We start from the raw sequence: 19,175 nt of genomic DNA, 5'->3' as shown, positions 1-19,175 counted from the left end.
CTGACCACTGGTTACCCAGCATCAGATGGGCCCTCAAGGTCAGACTGACCACTGGTTACCCAGCATCAGATAGGCCCTCAAGGTCAGACTGACCACTGGTTACCCAGCATCAGATGGGCCCTCAAGGTCAGACTGACCACTGGTTACCCAGCATCAGATGGGCCCTCAAGGTCAGATTGACCACTGGTTACCCAGCATCAGATGGGCCCTCAAGGTCAGACTATCCACTGGTTACCCAGCATCAGATGGGCCCTCAAGGTCAGACTGACCACTGGTTACCCAGCATCAGGTGGGCCCTCAAGGTCAGACTGACCACTGGTTACCCAGCATCAGGTGGGCCCTCAAGGTCAGACTGACCACTGGTTACCCAGCATCAGGTGGGCCCTCAAGGTCAGACTGACCACTGGTTACCCAGCATCAGATGGGCCCTCAAGGTCAGACTGACCACTGGTTACCCAGCATCAGATGGGCCCTCAAGGTCAGACTGACCACTGGTTACCCAGCATCAGATGGGCCCTCAAGGTCAGACTGACCACTGGTTACCCAGCATCAGATGGGCCCTCAAGGTCAGATTGACCACTGGTTACCCAGCATCAGATGGGCCCTCAAGGTCAGATTGACCACTGGTTACCCAGCATCAGATGGGCCCTCAAGGTCAGACTGACCACTGGTTACCCAGCATCAGATGGGTCCTCAAGGTCAGACTGACCACTGGTTACCCAGCATCAGATGGGCCCTCAAGGTCAGACTGACCACTGGTTACCCAGCATCAGATGGGCCCTCAAGGTCAGACTGACCACTGGTTACCCAGCATCAGATGGGCCCTCAAGGTCAGACTGACCACTGGTTACCCAGCATCAGATGGGCCATCAAGGTCAGACTGACCACTGGTTACCCAGCATCAGATGGGCCCTCAAGATCACCCGCTCACCCGTAGTGAGAGAGAAGAGAAAGGAACACCCATGTGTCTTCGGGTTGTGTGTCTTTCTCTCTGTTTGCTGGGGTTGTGTGTCTGTCTCTTGGGGTTGTGTATCTGTCTCTCTGTTTGCTGGGGTTGTGTGTCTGTCTCTCTGTTTGCTGGGATTGTGTGTCTGTGTGTTGGGGTTGTGTGTCTGTCTCTCTGTTTGCTGGGGTTGTGTGTCTGTCTCTTGGGGTTGTGTGTCTGTCTCTCTGTTTGCTGGGGTTGTGTGTCTGTCTCTCTGTTTGCTGGGATTGTGTGTCTGTGTCTTGGGGTTGTGTGTCTGTCACTCTGTTTGCTGGGGTTGTGTGTCTGTCTCTTGGGGTTGTGTGTCTGTCTCTCTGTTTGCTGGGGTTGTGTGTCTGTCTCTCTGTTTGCTGGGATTGTGTGTCTGTGTGTTGGGGTTGTGTGTCTGTCTCTCTGTTTGCTGGGGTTGTGTGTCTGTCTCTTGGGGTTGTGTATCTGTCTGTATGTTTGGTGGGGTTGTGTATCTGCCTGTCTGTTTGCTGGGGTTGTGTGTCTGTGTGTTGGGGTTGTGTATCTGTGTCTCTGCTTGCTGGGGGTTGTGTTTCTGTCTCTTGGAGTTGTGTGTCTGTCTCTCTGTTTGCTGGTGTTGTGTGTTTGTGTCTCTGCTTGCTGGGGTTGTGTATCTGTGTCTCTGCTTGCTGGGGTTGTGTGTCTGTGTGTTGGGGTTATGTATCTGTGTCTCTGCTTGCTGGGGTTGTGTGTCTGTGTCTCTGCTTGCTGTGGTTGTGTGTCTGCATGTTGGGGTTGTGTATCTGTCTCTCTGTTTGCTGGGGTTGTGTGTCTGTGTGTTGGGGTTGTGTATTTGTGTCTCTGCTTGATGGGGTTGTGTGTCTGTGTGTTGGGGTTGTGTATCTGTGTCTCTGCTTGCTGGGGTTGTGTGTCTGTGTGTTGGGGTTGTGTATCTGTGTCTCTGCTTGCTGGGGTTGTGTGTTTGTCTTTGAATCACCATGACTCCTGTCTCTCTTGTAAAATATAGGTGACAGTTCCACACACTCACCACCATGTGGTGATAGCGAGCAGGCAGGGGGAGGTGACCGCCAGCAGCAGCCAGCGCCAGTCCCTGATTAGGTAGGCCAGCAGCGCCAGAATCATGTAGCCCAGAGTCCACGAGAGGCTGCCAATGGTGCCACAGAACGTGCGGTGGCCCACATCCGTCCACTCCAGTGCTGTAAGAATACCACTCAGTGACACGCAACACACTGATATACAATATAGTGGCACATCACATACTGACAACACAACACAGTGATACACAACACAGAGAACACAAAACACACTCACTCAACAGGTGAGACACATGACACTCAAACATATAACACACGAGTTTCACAACATGCTGACACAACACACTGACACATATCATAACCCACTGACACTAATTCATGCTCTCAAACACACAACACACTGACACACAACACACAACATTTGAAAATACAAATATAGGCTAAGTATCTGTCGTCTAAATGTAGCATAGGTTGAACTTGATGCATGTCTTTTATCAACCTCATCTACTATGTAATAACTATGTAGCTACAGTATGTAACGATGTAACAACTATGTAACTATTGTGATGCCGTCACTGCCCTCTAAGGGCTAGAATGGGGCAGTTGTGGGACTTTACAGCTCTCATAAAGTTAATCATTCTGGAAAGGTCTGTTCAGCTGAGAGTTAATGAGCTAATTAGCCTAGCCTGTATAGTCAGGAAGTGATACAGAGATTCCCCCCCCCCCCCCCCCCCACCATGCTGCCAGACACACACTGTTGAGAGTGACACAGAGAGGGTGAGAGACGCTGCTGCTATACTGATCTGGGAAGGCACACACAGACAGCCCTGTGAGAGACTGAAAGGGGACCTGCTGCAGTTTAGTTCTCCCACGATGAGTTAGGGACTAAGCAGTATTAGTCAGTACTCCTGGAAGGAGTTAGGTCTTTTGTTTCTGTTTTGTGTTATGAGTTAACCCTGTACCTGCTTTGTACCCTGTAAATAAACCCCTGCTTAGAAAGTACAGTGTTTCCTGCCTTTGATCTGGACAAAAGATCCGACGCTGGGACATCACACTATGTAACTATGTAACAACTATGTAACTATGTAACCATGTAACAACTATGTAACAACTACAGTATGTAACTACAGTATGTAACTATGTAACAACTACTATGTAACTATGTAACAACTATGTAACTATGTAACAACTACAGTATGTAACTACAGTATGTAACTATGAAACTACAGTATGTAACTAAGTAACAACTACAGTATGTAACTACAGTATGTAACTATGTAACAACTACAGTATGTAACTACAGTATGTAACTATGTAACTACAGTATGTAACTATGTAACAACTACAGTATGTAACTACAGTATGTAACTATGTAACTACAGTATGTAACTACAGTATGTAACTACAGTATGTAACTATGTAACAACAGTATGTAACTATGTAACTACAGATGCAGGGAGAATGTAAACATGGCCGCTGGGATACTGGCACCCCATAACGGGGCCTGTAACTCGGGAAGTAGGGGGTCCTCTGACCTGGGATATATACACCCCCCTCCCCCATGTCATCATGCAGTTTTAATCCAGTCCCTATTTCTTAAATGTAACACTGAGGCATGCTGGGTAACAACCGTCTTGTATTCCCTATGGGATATGGAGACTCGAAAACCAGGACTGGAATCTCATAATGACCTGTCCCCCCCTCTGTACCTAGCGTTAGGGAGATTAGAGTCATTCCCATGAGCCCGACCCCACACAGCATCCTGCTGACCGAGAACATGACGTAGGATGTGGAAAAGGCCGACACGACCCCGCACAGGGCGCTGACCAGAATGGAGAGAAGCATAATCTTCCTGCGTCCAAACCTGGGGGAGAGAGAGGGACAGCATGAGACCGGGCACGGGGCCGTGGGACGCTGGGCCAGGGTCTGACACACTGGAGGGTTTTTGACCCCTCTGTTACTATGTATTTCTGTGTCTAAAGCTGGTTTCTGTCTGTTGCCGTCTCCATCTCCCCTTCCCTGCCCCCCGGGGGTTTTGGGTTGTCTCGCCCTCCGTGGCTCTTGGCTTAGTCCTGGCCTGTTCCCTTCGTGGTCAGCTCTGCAATCTAGTACTTTCAGCTCTTGTAGCCTGCGCATTGTCTTACCCCGGCTCTCCTAGAGAGAGCATTGTTTTTTCACCATACGTCTCATTTTATGCATTCTGGCCGTTTTTCCATTTAATTTCTGTGTGTGTTCCTGTAATAAAGTTATTCAGAAATACAAAGAAGACTTCCTCTTTGTATGAAAGAAGGGGATGAGTTTAACTGCCTGTCAGCGAGCACTGAACCCCAGGACAGAACAGTGAAAAATACGGAGAGAGGCGAGAGCCAGTGTTTTTCAACAGGGGTTCCTAGGAACCCTCGAGTTCCCCGGGCACCCCTAAAGGGTTCCCTGCAATTTCCAGGTCATTATAAAATTGTACCAAATGCAGAAGATTTTACAATGCATCTGATCTCCTCTTACCTCTCCCACGTGCTTTCAGTGTCTCTTCTGCCAACACCTCCTCCTCCTCTAACGATCTCTCTGTGGGGGTACCCCAGGGCTCTCTCCTGGGACCTCTTCTCTTTTCTATGTAACATTTTCTCTAGGTGACCTAATCACATCTCTTGGGTTCAAATATCACCTCTATGTTGACGACACACAAATTTACTTTTCTACCCCTGACCTTACACCTGCTGTGCAGGCTAAAGTTTCTGAATGTCTCTGCTATATCATCCTGGATCTTCCTCCGCTGCCTTAAACTCAACATGGCTAAAACAGAGCTCCTCATACTTCCTCCCAAACCTGGCCCTACTACCTCCTTCCACATTACTGTTGGAACTATGATCATTCACCCAGTAGCCCAAGCACGCTGCCTAGGGGGTCACACTTGACTCCTCTCTCACATTCGCCCCACACATTCAAAAGGTAGCAAACAACTGACGTTTTTTCCTCCGCAATATAACTAAGATACGCCCTTTCCTCTGTTGCTCGACTGCTATAACTCTGACTCAGGCCCTCATTCTCTCCCGTCTTGATTACTGTAACCTCCTGCTGTCCGGCCTTCCTGCCTCCCACCTGTCTCCCCTACAATCTATCCTAAATGCTGCTGCCAGAATCACTCTACTCTTTCCTAAATCTGTCTCAGCGCCTCCTCTGCTGAAATCCCTCTCCTGGCTTCCTATCAAATCCCGCATCTCACACTCCATTCTTCTCCTCACTTTTAAAGCTTTACACTCTTCTGCCCCTCCTTACATCTCATACCTTTTTTCTCACTATGCACCATCCCGACTCTTGCGTTCCGCTCGAAGATGTTTTCTTTCTACCCCCTTTGTATCTAAAGCCCTCTCCCGCCTTAAACCTTTCTCACTGACTGCCCCCCACCTCTGGAAAGCCCTTCTCCTCAATATCCGACTAGCACCCTCTCAATCCACATTTAAGGCCCACCTCAAAACACGCCTGTTTTGCATATGAGTAGCTCCATCTCTGATAATTAACACCTCATTCACAAAGCTTGGCCCCTGCAGACGCACTTACCTGAACGCCCTCCTACTGTCTCTGTACGTTCTCCCCACCAATTAGATTATAAGCTCTTCGAAGCAGGGACTCCTCTTCCTAAATGTTACTTTTATGTCTGAAGCACTTATTCCCTTTATGTGTTAATTATATTATGTGTTATTTATATGCTTGTCCCATGTATTACTGCTGTGAAGCGCTATGTACATTAATGGCGCTATATAAATAAAGACATACAATACAATCTGATCTCAGACGCACTATTAGAGAGGGTTGGGTTTCCCCAGAATTTCACAATATCATTTTAGGGTTCCTTAACCATAAAAAGGTTGCAAATCGCGGGTCTGGAATCAGACAAGCTGCAACGTGAGTATAAAGCCAGCACCTCAGCCCACTTCATGTGAAATACAGGCTTGGTAACAAAGAGAAACAAGGTCATACAAATGAAACTTACAGAGAGATCTTCACATGAGCGCAGCCCAGGGAGAGATAGTGGCAGTACCGGCGGTTCCTGGCTTACATCTACACCGGGCCATCTCCTCTCAACCCCCTCACAGGGAAAAGTTTGTTGGTTCCTTACTTATCTTCAGTTATTAAGTACAGTTTTATTGTCATATATATATATTGTTGTCTTTTTTTAGTGTATCACATTCTTATTGCTGTTTGTACATTTCTTGTCCTTTATTACATCTGCTGCATACTACCAGCGCTCCTGCTCTGCATACTACCAGCGCTCCTGCACTGCATACTACCAGCGCTCCTGCACTGCATACTACCAGCGCTCCTGCACTGCATACTACCAGCGCTCCTGCACTGCATACTACCAGCGCTCCTGCACTGCATACTACCAGCGCTCCTGCACTGCATACTACCAGCGCTCCTGCACTGCATACTACCAGCGCTCCTGCACTGCATACTACCAGCGCTCCTGCACTGCATACTACCAGCGCTCCTGCACTGCATACTACCAGCGCTCCTGCACTGCATACTACCAGCGCTCCTGCACTGCATACTACCAGCGCTCCTGCACTGCATACTACCAGCGCTCCTGCACTGCATACTACCAGCGCTCCTGCACTGCATACTACCAGCGCTCCTGCACTGCATACTACCAGCGCTCCTGCACTGCATACTACCAGCGCTCCTGTTTCTCTTTTTATGCTTGTTTTGTTCTACATCCAGGATTGGTGATCCGTGGTTTGGGGCAGCTTCCAGTCAGCCACTTGGACTTGAATTTATACTTTTTTCAACATCTACATCTACCTATAATCATTGAACCTTTTGTCCTGTTACTATTGTGGACAGTGGACTATATCTTTAGACTCTTTGTGTACATACACACTTTTGTTACAACACATTTTGCCACGGCAAGGTTAGCACTGGTTCTGATCACATCTACGCCTCCTTGGGGACTGGTCCATGTCATTGACACCTGCTGTATGGTGCAGTTACCTATTGAGCAACTGTTCACCTGCTCGTCATCACACTAGCACCATATAGCTCAGTATTCCAGATAGTGGTGTATGCATTGAATAGTCCCTCTTTACAGGCTGTGGTTTTGTGTAGCGCACGCTGTCCCACACCCCATTCCCAATTGCATGTGTGGTGATGGCCTAGGAAGCACAGCGTTCCAAACGACATAAGCAGATGATAAACCAGCTCCATCAATGGAAGATTAAGACTTCCTGAGGATTATGGATAAAGAACTCTTTAAAGACGAATCAAACAGTTGGGTGGCTCCACTTCCATTTCAGTCACCCAAAAGATGTCTCCCGAACGACAGAGGACAAGCCCTCTGTAGGCGTGCTTCTCTTCATTGCAACTTGGAGAAGAAGAATTTGACAGTGACCAGACCAGACTTAACAAATAATCTTCTAGGAGTATTAATTTGCTTTCGGAAGGAGCCTAAACTGTTACAACTGACATTCAACAGATGTTTTACTGTTTCCTCATTTGCGAAGACACGAGAAACTACCTAAGGATCCTGTTGCACCGTAACAATTGTGTCAATGACCAAATCATACGGGCTGAAAGTGCATATTTTGGTAATAGTCTGTCATCTACGGACTCAGAAGGACAGCCCAAAAAGGGGAAAAGAGCATGATACAGATGGTAACAAGTTCATCGAAAGAGATTTCCATGTAGACAACGGGCCAAAATCAGTTCCTACAGAAGGAGAAGCTATCGACTTACTCAAAAGAATACAAGAGATGCTTGTACAGCTGGGTCATCCCTGACTACTATGTTGCCCTTCTCCTGGCAGTAAGCCCTGGTACAGCAGGCCTGCCAGCAGTCATCATGGGGGTTTCCCCCTTCACTGGTGCTGCCCCTGAGTGTCAGAGGAGGCGGTTACAGGAACAATAATAGTCATATTATTAACTTTACACAAATCCACATCCAATCTTCTAGTGGAATAACCTCTTTGGACAAACCTCTGATACAGGACACCTGACTGGATTTTAAAATCTTCTTCTGTGCTACAGTTCCTCTTTATCCTCATAAATTGACTGACGGGAATGTTATTAATCCAGGTTTTCTTTTATGATTACTAGTTGCAAGAAGGAGGTTGTTTGTACCCGCCTCCTTGAAAAAAGTCTTGGATATCACTCTACCGTCATCCAAAGATGTTAATTTGAGATCTAAAAAGTCAACTACTTTAGTATCAGAAAAAGAGGTGAAAACTAAATTGTTGCTATTATCATTAACATATTGCAGAAAGCCACCCACTGAAGCATGTTCACCATCCCATACACATTTAATGTCGTCGATGTATCGACGCCAAACTACGATGTTATTAGAAAAAGGATTATGAAACCATATTTTATCCAGTTCCCACTTCCCCATGTACTGTATATATTAGCAAAGCGTGTCCCCATAGCTGTGCCGCATATTTGGAGAAAGAATTGATTGAGGAACAGGAAGTAGTTATGTGTGAGTATACATTTTATCGATTTGTGAATAAATTCTCAATTGATGGTGAAGTGTGGTATCCTTTTCTAAAAAGAAGACTACTGCTTCCAGTCCTTTTCCGTGAGGAATGTGTGTATATAGGGCTTGAACATCAAGGGTTAGCCACCTAAACGTACTTTTCCATTTAAAATTGGAAAAAAGATTCAAAACAGCGGTGGAATCTTTCAAGTAGGAGGGGAGTGTTCCTACATACGTCTGCAGAAAAAAGTCAACGTACTGTGATAAGTTTGATGTAAAAGATTGGATGCCAGAAATTATTGGTCTTCCAGGCGGATTAATAATAGATTTATGTGTTTTGGGAAAAAGATAAAAAATAGGTTTTTTGGAAATTCCGTATAAAGAAAAGAAAATTCTGATCCCTCATCGTCCCTGGCCAACACCACATCACTACCATCAGAAAGTTATGCAAATGGGTTGACGTTTCACAGAGGGAGCTATCAAAGCAGCAGGGATATGGATCATTGGCACACAAAGATGCATTGCTGGTGCCATCCACAGGTGCATCATATGGCATAGGTTTCAGGGCAAATACCAAGAACAAAAGATGGCAGACATGCCACCTGACAGACTTAGTACAGAGCCTCCCATCACCTGCAGGGGATTCAACGTATTTGGACCATGGGTGGTAATTTCACGTAGGCCCAGCAGGGACACAGATAGCAAACGATAGGCAGTACTTTTAACTTGCATGTGTACAGTACATGGCTATACACATGGAGGTCATTGAATCTATGGATACATCACGTTTTATACATTCTCTGAGAAGATGTTTTGCTTTCAGAGGACCAGTTATACACTTTTGCTCAGACCGTGGAAACATTGTTGGAGCATGCAGAGAATTACAAATTGAAACAACGGGCAATGAGTACGTTTTGACAAAATATATGGCTGAAAGTCTCAGCAATCGTCAATGCCAGGCCCTGTACTCCAGTGTCTACAGATCCAGAGTCATCAAATATCTTGAGCCCTGCTATGCTCATCATGCAGAAGGCGGGAGGCAATCCTGTCCCGGCTGGAGACTAACTCAAAAGACCTGCATAAATCCCAGTGAAGAGAAGTGCGGTGCCGCGCCTCTCCAACATGCTCTGGGATCGCTGTTTTGCACAAACATCTTGCTACGCTTCACAATCATCACAATCATCACAAATTACAATCTAGCAAACAAGACATTCGAGAAGGAGATGTTGTCTTGCTTAGAGACAAGTTGAGTGAAATGAGTGACCTATCAGTCTTATTGTTAAGACCATCCCTAGTGGGGATGGAGAGGTCTGCAATGTTGAAGTAAAGAGTACTAAATATGGGACTGCGAGGACCTTTATCAGGCCCATTACAGAGACCATCCTCATAATGTCTCTCCTGGACTCTAGAAAATGAGAAAACGGGACCCCTTGACCAAGGAAGGGCTAAGATCCTAAAGACAAGGGATACCACCAGTTGAGTGTCCCTTTTACTATTTGTGGGTCCCGCGGACTTCTATGGTTCCCTGAAGAGACATCAAGGAACCCGAAGCCATCCTTGATTGGTGCACCTGTCTTTGCACCTGTTCTGTCAAAAATACTTTGGAGACCCTGTGGTACCAGCTGGTACCACAGATGTAATATGGACTATCGACTTTACAGTTAATGTTTAATTAGGAAATGTACCACACATGTTATTTATAGGGGTTTCTATTGATACAAGACGGGGAGCGTGCTGTCTTATTTCTGTGTTTTTCTCTTAAAAGAATACCTTAAGAACTATATTGACTTGACACGCTTAAGGCACATAATGATTGGAATGGTGTACCGGTATCAGACCCAACAGAACTAGAACCCACAAACTCTGCATTAGCTCTAGCAGTGTGAGCTAAACCAGCTGACGACTAGCAGTGCGCACTGTAACTGTCTCCTAGCATGTCTCCCAGCATGTCTCCCAGCATGTCTTCCAGCATGTCTCCCAGCATGTCTCCCAGCATGTCTCCCAGCCTGTCTCCCGGCATGTCTCCCGGCATGTCTCCCGGCATGTCTCCCGGCATGTCTCCCGGCATGTCTCCCAGCATGTCTCCTAGAATGTCTCCCAGCATGTCTCCCAGCATGTCTCCCAGCATGTCTCCTAGCATGTCTCCCAGCATGTCTCCTAGCATGTCTCCCAGCATGTCTCCCAGCATGTCTCCCAGGCATGTGTCCCAGCACGTCTCCCAGGCATGTCTCCCAGGCATGTCTCCCAGCATGTCTCCCAGCATGTCAGCCAGCATGTCTCCCAGCATGTCTCCTAGCATGTCTCCCAGCATGTCTCCCAGGCGTGTCTCCCAGCACATCTCCCAGGCATGTCTTCCAGCATGTCTCCCAGCATGTCTCCTAGCATGTCTCCCAGCCTGTCTCCCGGCATGTCTCCCGGCATGTCTCCCGGCATGTCTCCCGGCATGTCTCCCGGCATGTCTCCCGGCATGTCTCCCAGCATGTCTCCCAGCATGTCTCCTAGCATGTCTCCCAGCATGTCTCCCAGCATGTCTCCTAGCATGTGTCCCAGCATGTCTCCCAGCACGTCTCCCAGGCATGTGTCCCAGCACGTCTCCCAGGCATGTCTCCCAGGCATGTCTCCCGGCATGTCTCCCGGCATGTCTCCCGGCATGTCTCCCGGCATGTCTCCCGGCATGTCTCCCAGCATGTCTCCCAGTATGTCTCCCAGCATGTCTCCCAGGCATGTGTCCCGGCATGTCTCCCGGCATGTCTCCCGGCATGTCTCCCGGCATGTCTCCCGGCATGTCTCCCGGCATGTCTCCTGGCATGTCTCCCAGGCATGTCTCCCGGCATGTCTCCCGGCATGTCTCCCGGCATGTCTCCCGGCATGTCTCCCAGAATGTCTCCCAGCATGTCTCCCAGGCATGTCACCCGGCATGTCTCCCGGCATGTCTCCCGGCATGTCTCCCGGCATGTCTCCCAGCATGTCTCCCAGCATGTCTCCCAGGCATGTCTCCCAGCATGTCTCCCAGCATGTCTCCCAGGCATGTCTCCCAGGCATGTCTCCCGGCATGTCTCCCGGCATGTCTCCCGGCATGTATCCCAGGCATGTCTCCCGGCATGTCTCCCGGCATGTCTCCCGGCATGTCTCCCGGCATGTCTCCCGGCATGTCTCCTGGCATGTCTCCCGGCATGTCTCCCAGCATGTCTCCCAGCGTGTCTCCCAGCATGTCTCCCAGCTCCCAGCATGTCTCCCAGCATGTCTCCCAGAATGTCTCCCAGAATGTCTCCCAGCGTGTCTCCCAGCGTGTCTCCCAGCATGTCTCCCAGCTCCCAGCATGTCTCCCAGCATGTCTCCCGGCATGTCTCCCGGCATGTCTCCCGGCATGTCTCCCGGCATGTCTCCCGGCATGTCTCCCGGCATGTCTCCCAGGCATGTCTCCCGGCATGTCTCCCGGCATGTCTCCCAGGCATGTCTCCCGGCATGTCTCCCGGCGTGTCTCCCGGCATGTCTCCCGGCGTGTCTCCCAGCGTGTCTCCCGGCATGTCTCCCGGCATGTCTCCCGGCATGTCTCCCGGCATGTCTCCCGGCATGTCTCCCAGCATGTCTCCCAGCGTGTCTCCCAGCGTGTCTCCCAGCATGTCTCCCAGCTCCCAGCATGTCTCCCAGCATGTCTCCCAGCATGTCTCCCAGCATGTCTCCCAGCATGTCTCCCAGCATGTCTCCCAGCGTGTCTCCCAGCGTGTCTCCCAGCATGTCTCCCAGCGTGTCTCCCAGCGTGTCTCCCAGCATGTCTCCCAGCTCCCAGCATGTCTCCCAGGCATGTCTACCAGCATGTCTCCCAGCATGTCTCCTAGCATGTCTCCCAGCGTGTCTCCCAGCATGTCTCCCAGCTCCCAGCATGTCTCCCAGCATGTCTCCCGGCATGTCTCCCGGCATGTCTCCCGGCATGTCTCCCGGCATGTCTCCCGGCATGTCTCCCAGGCATGTCTCCCGGCATGTCTCCCGGCATGTCTCCCGGCATGTCTCCCGGCATGTCTCCCAGCTTGTCTCCCAGCATGTCTCCCAGCATGTCTCCCAGCATGTCTTCCAGCATGTTTCCCAGCATGTCTCCCAGCATGTCTCCCAGCATGTCTCCCAGCATGTCTCCCAGCATGTCTCCTAGCATGTCTCCCAGCATGTCTCCAAGCATGTCTCCCAGCGTGTCTCCCAGCATGTCTCCCAGCTCCCGGCATGTCTCCCGGCATGTCTCCCGGCATGTCTCCCGGCATGTCTCCCGGCATGTCTCCCGGCATGTCTCCCAGGCATGTCTCCCGGCATGTCTCCCGGCATGTCTCCCGGCATGTCTCCCAGCATGTCTCCCAGCATGTCTCCCAGCATGTCTCCCAGCGTGTCTCCCAGCTCCCAGCATGTCTCCCAGCATGTCTCCCAGAATGTCTCCCAGCATGTCTCCCAGGCATGTCTCCCAGCATGTCTCCCAGCTCCCAGCATGTCTCCCAGCATGTCTCCCAGAATGTCTCCCAGCATGTCTCCCAGGCATGTCTCCCAGCGTGTCTCCCAGCATGTCTTCCAGCTCCCAGCATGTCTCCCAGCATGTCTCCCAGCATGTCTCCCGGCATGTCTCCCGGCATGTCTCCCAGCATGTCTCCCGGCATGTCTCCCAGGCATGTCTCCCGGCATGTCTCCCGGCATGTCTCCCAGCATGTCTCCCAGCGTGTCTCCCAGCATGTCTCCCGGCATGTCTCCCAGCGTGTCTCCCGGCATGTCTCCCGGCATGTCTCCCGGCATGTCTCCCAGAATGTCTCCCGGCATGTCTCCCGGCATGTCTCCCAGCATGTCTCCCAGCGTGTCTCCCAGCATGTCTCCCAGCTCCCAGCATGTCTCCCAGCATGTCTCCCAGCATGTCTCCCAGCATGTCTCCCAGCATGTCTCCCAGCATGTCTCCCAGCATGTCTCCCAGCATGTCTCCCAGCGTGTCTCCCAGCATGTCTCCCAGCTCCCAGCATGTCTCCCAGCATGTCTCCCAGCATGTCTCCCAGCATGTCTCCTAGCATGTCTCCCAGCATGTCTCCCAGCATGTCTCCCAGCGTGTCTCCCAGCATGTCTCCCAGCTCCCAGCATGTCTCCCGGCATGTCTCCCGGCATGTCTCCCGGCATGTCTCCCGGCATGTCTCCCGGCATGTCTCCCTGCATGTCTCCCAGGCATGTCTCCTGGCATGTCTCCCGGCATGTCTCCCAGCTTGTCTCCCGGCATGTCTCCCGGCATGTCTCCCGGCATGTCTCCCAGCTTGTCTCCCAGCATGTCTCCCAGCATGTCTCCCAGCATGTCTTCCAGCATGTTTCACAGCATGTCTCCCAGCATGTCTCCCAGCATGTCTCCCAGCATGTCTCCCAGCTTGTCTCCCAGCATGTCTCCCAGCATGTCTCCCAGCATGTCTTCCAGCATGTTTCACAGCATGTCTCCCAGCATGTCTCCCGGCATGTCTCCCGGCATGTCTCCCGGCATGTCTCCCAGGCATGTCTCCCGGCATGTCTCCCGGCATGTCTCCCAGCATGACTCCCAGGCATGTCTCCCAGGCATGTCTCCCAGCTCCCAGCATGTCTCCCGGCATGTCTCCAGGCATGTCTCCCGGCATGTATCCCAGCATGTCTCCCGGCATGTCTCCCAGCATGTCTCCCAGCATGTCTCCCGGCATGTCTCCCAGGCATGTCTCCCAGCATGTCTCCCGGCATGTCTCCCGGCATGTCTCCCGGCATGTCTCCCAGCATGTCTCCCGGCATGTCTCCCAGCATGTCTCCCAGCATGTCTCCCGGCATGTCTCCCAGGCATGTCTCCCGGCATGTCTCCCGGCATGTCTCCCAGCATGTCTCCCAGGCATGTCTCCCAGCTCCCAGCATGTCTCCCGGCATGTCTCCAGGCATGTCTCCCGGCATGTCTCCCAGCATGTCTCCCGGCATGTCTCCCAGCATGTCTCCCAGCATGTCTCCCGGCATGTCTCCCAGGCATGTCTCCCAGCATGTCTCCCGGCATGTCTCCCGGCATGTCTCCCAGCATGTCTCCCAGGCATGTCTCCCAGCTCCCAGCATGTCTCCCGGCATGTCTCCCGGCATGTCTCCCGGCATGTCTCCCAGCATGTCTCCCAGGCATGTCTCCCAGCTCCCAGCATGTCTCCCAGCATGGCTCCCAGCATGTCTCCCGGCATGTCTCCCGGCATGTCTCCCGGCATGTCTCCCGGCATGTCTCCCAGGCATGTCTCCCGGCATGTCTCCCGGCATGTCTCCCGGCATGTCTCCCAGCATGTCTCCCGGCATGTCTCCCGGCACGTCTCCCAGGCATGTCTCCCGGCATGTCTCCCGGCATGTCTCCCGGCATGTCTCCCGGCATGTCTCCCAGCATGTCTACCGGCATGTCTCCCAGGCATGTCTCCCGGCATGTCTCCTGGCATGTCTCCCGGCATGTCTCCCAGCATGTCTCCCAGGCATGTCTCCCAGCTCCCAGCATGTCTCCCGGCATGTCTCCCGGCATGTCTCCCGGCATGTCTCCCAGCATGTCTCCCGGCATGTCTCCCAGGCATGTCTCCCGGCATGTCTCCTGGCATGTCTCCCGGCATGTCTCCCAGCATGTCTCCCAGGCATGTCTCCCAGCTCCCAGCATGTCTCCCGGCATGTCTCCCGGCACGTCTCCCGGCACGTCTCCCGGCACGTCTCCCGGCACGTCTCCCGGCACGTCTCCCGGCACGTCTCCCGGCACGTCTCCCGGCACGTCTCCCGGCACGTCTCCCGGCACGTCTCCCGGCACGTCTCCCAGGCATGTCTCCCGGCATGTCTCCCGGCATGTCTCCCGGCATGTCTCCCGGCATGTCTCCCAGCATGTCTCCCAGGCATGTCTCCCAGCATGTCTCCCAGCATGTCTCCCAGCATGTCTCCCAGCATGTCTCCCAGCACGTCTCCCAGCATGTCTCCTGGCATGTCTCCCGGCACGTCTCCCGGCACGTCTCCCGGCATGTCTCCCAGCTCCCAGCATGTCTCCCAGGCATGTCTCCCAGCATGTCTCCCGGCATGTCTCCCAGGCATGTCTCCCAGGCATGTCTCCCAGGCATGTCTCCCAGGCATGTCTCCCAGCATGTCTCCTAGCATGTCTCCCAGCATGTCTCCCGGCATGTCTCCCGGCATGTCTCCCAGCATGTCTCCCAGGCACGTCTCCCAGGCATGTGTCCCGGCATGTCTCCCGGCATGTCTCCCAGCATGTCTCCCAGGCATGTCTCCCAGCATGTCTCCTAGCATGTCTCCCGGCACGTCTCCCGGCACGTCTCCCGGCATGTCTCCCAGCTCCCAGCATGTCTCCCAGGCATGTCTCCCAGCATGTCTCCCGGCATGTCTCCCGGCATGTCTCCCAGGCATGTCTCCCAGGCATGTCTCCCAGGCATGTCTCCCAGCATGTCTCCTAGCATGTCTCCCAGCATGTCTCCCGGCATGTCTCCCGGCATGTCTCCTGCATGTCTCCCGGCATGTCTCCCGGCATGTCTCCCAGGCATGTCTCCCGGCATGTCTCCCAGCATGTCTCCCAGGCATGTCTCCCGGCATGTCTCCCGGCATGTCTCCCGGCATGTCTCCCAGCATGTCTCCCAGCATGTCTCCCAGCATGTCTCCCAGCATGTCTCCCAGGCATGTCTCCCAGCATGTCTCCCAGGCATGTCTCCCAGCATGTCTCCCAGCATGTCTCCCAGCATGTCTCCCAGGCATGTGTCCCAGCACGTCTCCCAGGCATGTCTCCCGGCATGTCTCCTGGCATGTCTCCCGGCATGTCTCCCGGCATGTCTCCCAGCATGTCTCCCAGGCATGTCTCCCAGCATGTCTCCCAGCATGTCTCCCAGCATGTCTCCCAGCATGTCTCCCAGCATGTCTCCCGGCATGTCTCCCGGCATGTCTCCCAGCATGTCTCCCAGGCATGTCTCCCGGCATGTCTCCCAGCATGTCTCCCAGCATGTCTCCCAGGCATGTCTCCCGGCATGTCTCCCGGCATGTCTCCCGGCATGTCTCCCGGCATGTCTCCCGGCATGTCTCCCGGCATGTCTCCCAGCATGTCTCCCGGCATGTCTCCCAGCATGTCTCCCAGCTCCCAGCATGTCTCCCGGCATGTCTCCCGGCATGTCTCCCGGCATGTCTCCCGACATGTCTCCCGGCATGTCTCCCAGCATGTCTCCCAGCATGTCTCCCGGCATAAATCCCAGCTCCCGGCATGTCTCCCGGCATGTCTCCCGGCATGTCTCCTAGCATGTCTCCCGGCATGTCTCCCGGCATGTCTCCCAGGCATGTCTCCCGGCATGTCTCCCGGCATGTCTCCCAGGCATGTCTCCCGGCATGTCTCCCGGCATGTCTCCCGGCATGTCTCCCGGCATGTCTCCCGGCATGTCTCCCAGCATGTCTCCCAGGCATGTCTCCCAGGCATGTCTCCCGGCATGTCTCCCAGCATGTCTCCCAGCATGTCTCCCAGGCATGTCTCCCGGCATGTCTCCCGGCATGTCTCCCGGCATGTCTCCCGGCATGTCTCCCGGCATGTCTCCCGGCATGTCTCCCAGCATGTCTCCCAGCATGTCTCCCAGACATGTCTCCCAGGCATGTCTCCCAGCATGTCTCCCAGCATGTCTCCCAGCATGTCTCCCAGCATGTCTCCCGGCATGTCTCCCGGCATGTCTCCCGGCATGTCTCCCAGCATGTCTCCCAGGCATGTCTCCCGGCATGTCTCCCAGCATGTCTCCCAGCATGTCTCCCAGGCATGTCTCCCGGCATGTCTCCCGGCATGTCTCCCGGCATGTCTCCCGGCATGTCTCCCGGCATGTCTCCCGGCATGTCTCCCGGCATGTCTCCCAGCATGTCTCCCGGCATGTCTCCCAGCATGTCTCCCAGCTCCCAGCATGTCTCCCGGCATGTCTCCCGGCATGTCTCCCGGCATGTCTCCCGGCATGTCTCCCGGCATGTCTCCCGGCATGTCTCCCAGCATGTCTCCCAGCATGTCTCCCGGCATAAATCCCAGCTCCCGGCATGTCTCCCGGCATGTCTCCCGGCATGTCTCCCGGCATGTCTCCCGGCATGTCTCCCAGGCATGTCTCCCGGCATGTCTCCCGGCATGTCTCCCAGGCATGTCTCCCGGCATGTCTCCCGGCATGTCTCCCGGCATGTCTCCCGGCATGTCTCCCGGCATGTCTCCCAGCATGTCTCCCAGGCATGTCTCCCAGGCATGTCTCCCGGCATGTCTCCCAGCATGTCTCCCAGCATGTCTCCCAGGCATGTCTCCCGGCATGTCTCCCGGCATGTCTCCCGGCATGTCTCCCGGCATGTCTCCCGGCATGTCTCCCGGCATGTCTCCCAGCATGTCTCCCAGCATGTCTCCCAGACATGTCTCCCAGCATGTCTCCCGGCATGTCTCCCGGCATGTCTCCCGGCATGTCTCCCAGCATGTCTCCCAGGCATGTCTCCCGGCATGTCTCCCGGCATGTCTCCCGGCATGTCTCCCAGCATGTCTCCCGGCATGTCTCCCAGGCATGTCTCCCGGCATGTCTCCCAGCATGTCTCCCAGCATGTCTCCCAGCATGTCTCCCAGCATGTCTCCCAGCATGTCTCCCAGGCATGTCTCCCAGCATGTCTCCCAGCATGTCTCCTAGCATGTCTCCCAGCATGTCTCCCAGCATGTCTCCTAGCATGTCTCCCGGCATGTCTCCCAGCATGTCTCCCAGCATGTCTCCCAGTATGTCTCCCGGCATGTCTCCCGGCATGTCTCCCAGCATGTCTCCCAGCATGTCTCCCCGGCATGTCTCATGTCTCATGTCTCCCGGCATGTCTCCCGGCATGTCTCCCAGCATGTCTCCCAGGCATGTCTCCCAGCATGTCTCCCAGGCATGTCTCCCGGTATGTCTCCCAGCATGTCTCCCGGCATGTCTCCCAGCATGTCTCCCAGCATGTCTCCCCGGCATGTCTCATGTCTCATGTCTCCCAGCATGTCTCCCGGCATGTCTCCCAGCATGTCTCCCGGCATGTCTCCCAGCATGTCTCCCAGGCATGTCTCCCAGCATGTCTCCCGGTATGTCTCCCGGCATGTCTCCCGGCATGTCTCCCGGCATGTCTCCCAGCATGTCTCCCAGCATGTCTCCCAGCATGTCTCCCAGGCATGTCTCCCAGCATGTCTCCCAGCATGTCTCCCGGTATGTCTCCCGGCATGTCTCCCGGCATGTCTCCCAGCATGTCTCCCAGCATGTCTCCCAGCATGTCTCCCAGCATGTCTACCGGCATGTCTCCCAGGCATGTCTCCCAGCATGTCTCCCAGCATGTCTCCCCGGCATGTCTCCCAGCATGTCTCCCAGCATGTCTCCCAGCATGTCTCCCAGCATGTCTCCCAGCATGTCTCCCAGCATGTCTCCCAGCATGTCTCCCAGGCACGTCTCCCAGGGATTGTAGCATTGAAAGCGCTTCGATCACAGAGTAATAGTAAGTACTGAGGCTCGGAGTTACTCAGCCAGGTGACATGCAGTGACCCCGGCTTTCCGAATCACACACAGGTCAGGACAAGGTGCAGCGCAGCGAGTGCCGCAGGGGCAGAGAGGAAGTTCTAGAACCCAGGGAGCTGGTGATTCTAATCCTACAAAGGAGACAGGCCGTGGGTTATAGTTGCTAAGCCCTGGTCTGCACCTTCAGGGCTGGAATACATTACCGCCTGTTCATATAAACTGACTGTAAGGGGCTTCTGT

General features: G+C 53.5%; 1 protein-coding gene across 1 annotated transcript in view; it reads right to left on the bottom strand.

Moving 5' to 3' along the window:
* Positions 1-1,978: 1,978 nt before the first annotated feature.
* LOC142486461 (solute carrier family 22 member 7-like) overlaps positions 1,979-19,175 on the bottom strand; it is a 27,106-nt gene continuing 9,909 nt past the window's right edge. Inside the window, exons 3-4 of the mRNA XM_075585055.1 lie at positions 3,699-3,853; positions 1,979-2,151 (exon numbers count right to left, since the gene is read on the bottom strand). Of these exons, the coding sequence (XP_075441170.1) occupies positions 1,979-2,151; positions 3,699-3,853 (328 nt within the window). The remainder of the gene's footprint in view (positions 2,152-3,698; positions 3,854-19,175) is intronic.

Source organism: Ascaphus truei, unplaced genomic scaffold (genome assembly GCF_040206685.1).
Source record: "Ascaphus truei isolate aAscTru1 unplaced genomic scaffold, aAscTru1.hap1 HAP1_SCAFFOLD_883, whole genome shotgun sequence".
In the NCBI taxonomy this organism is placed as follows: domain Eukaryota; kingdom Metazoa; phylum Chordata; class Amphibia; order Anura; family Ascaphidae; genus Ascaphus; species Ascaphus truei.
This window is presented reverse-complemented; position numbering and strand designations above follow the sequence as displayed.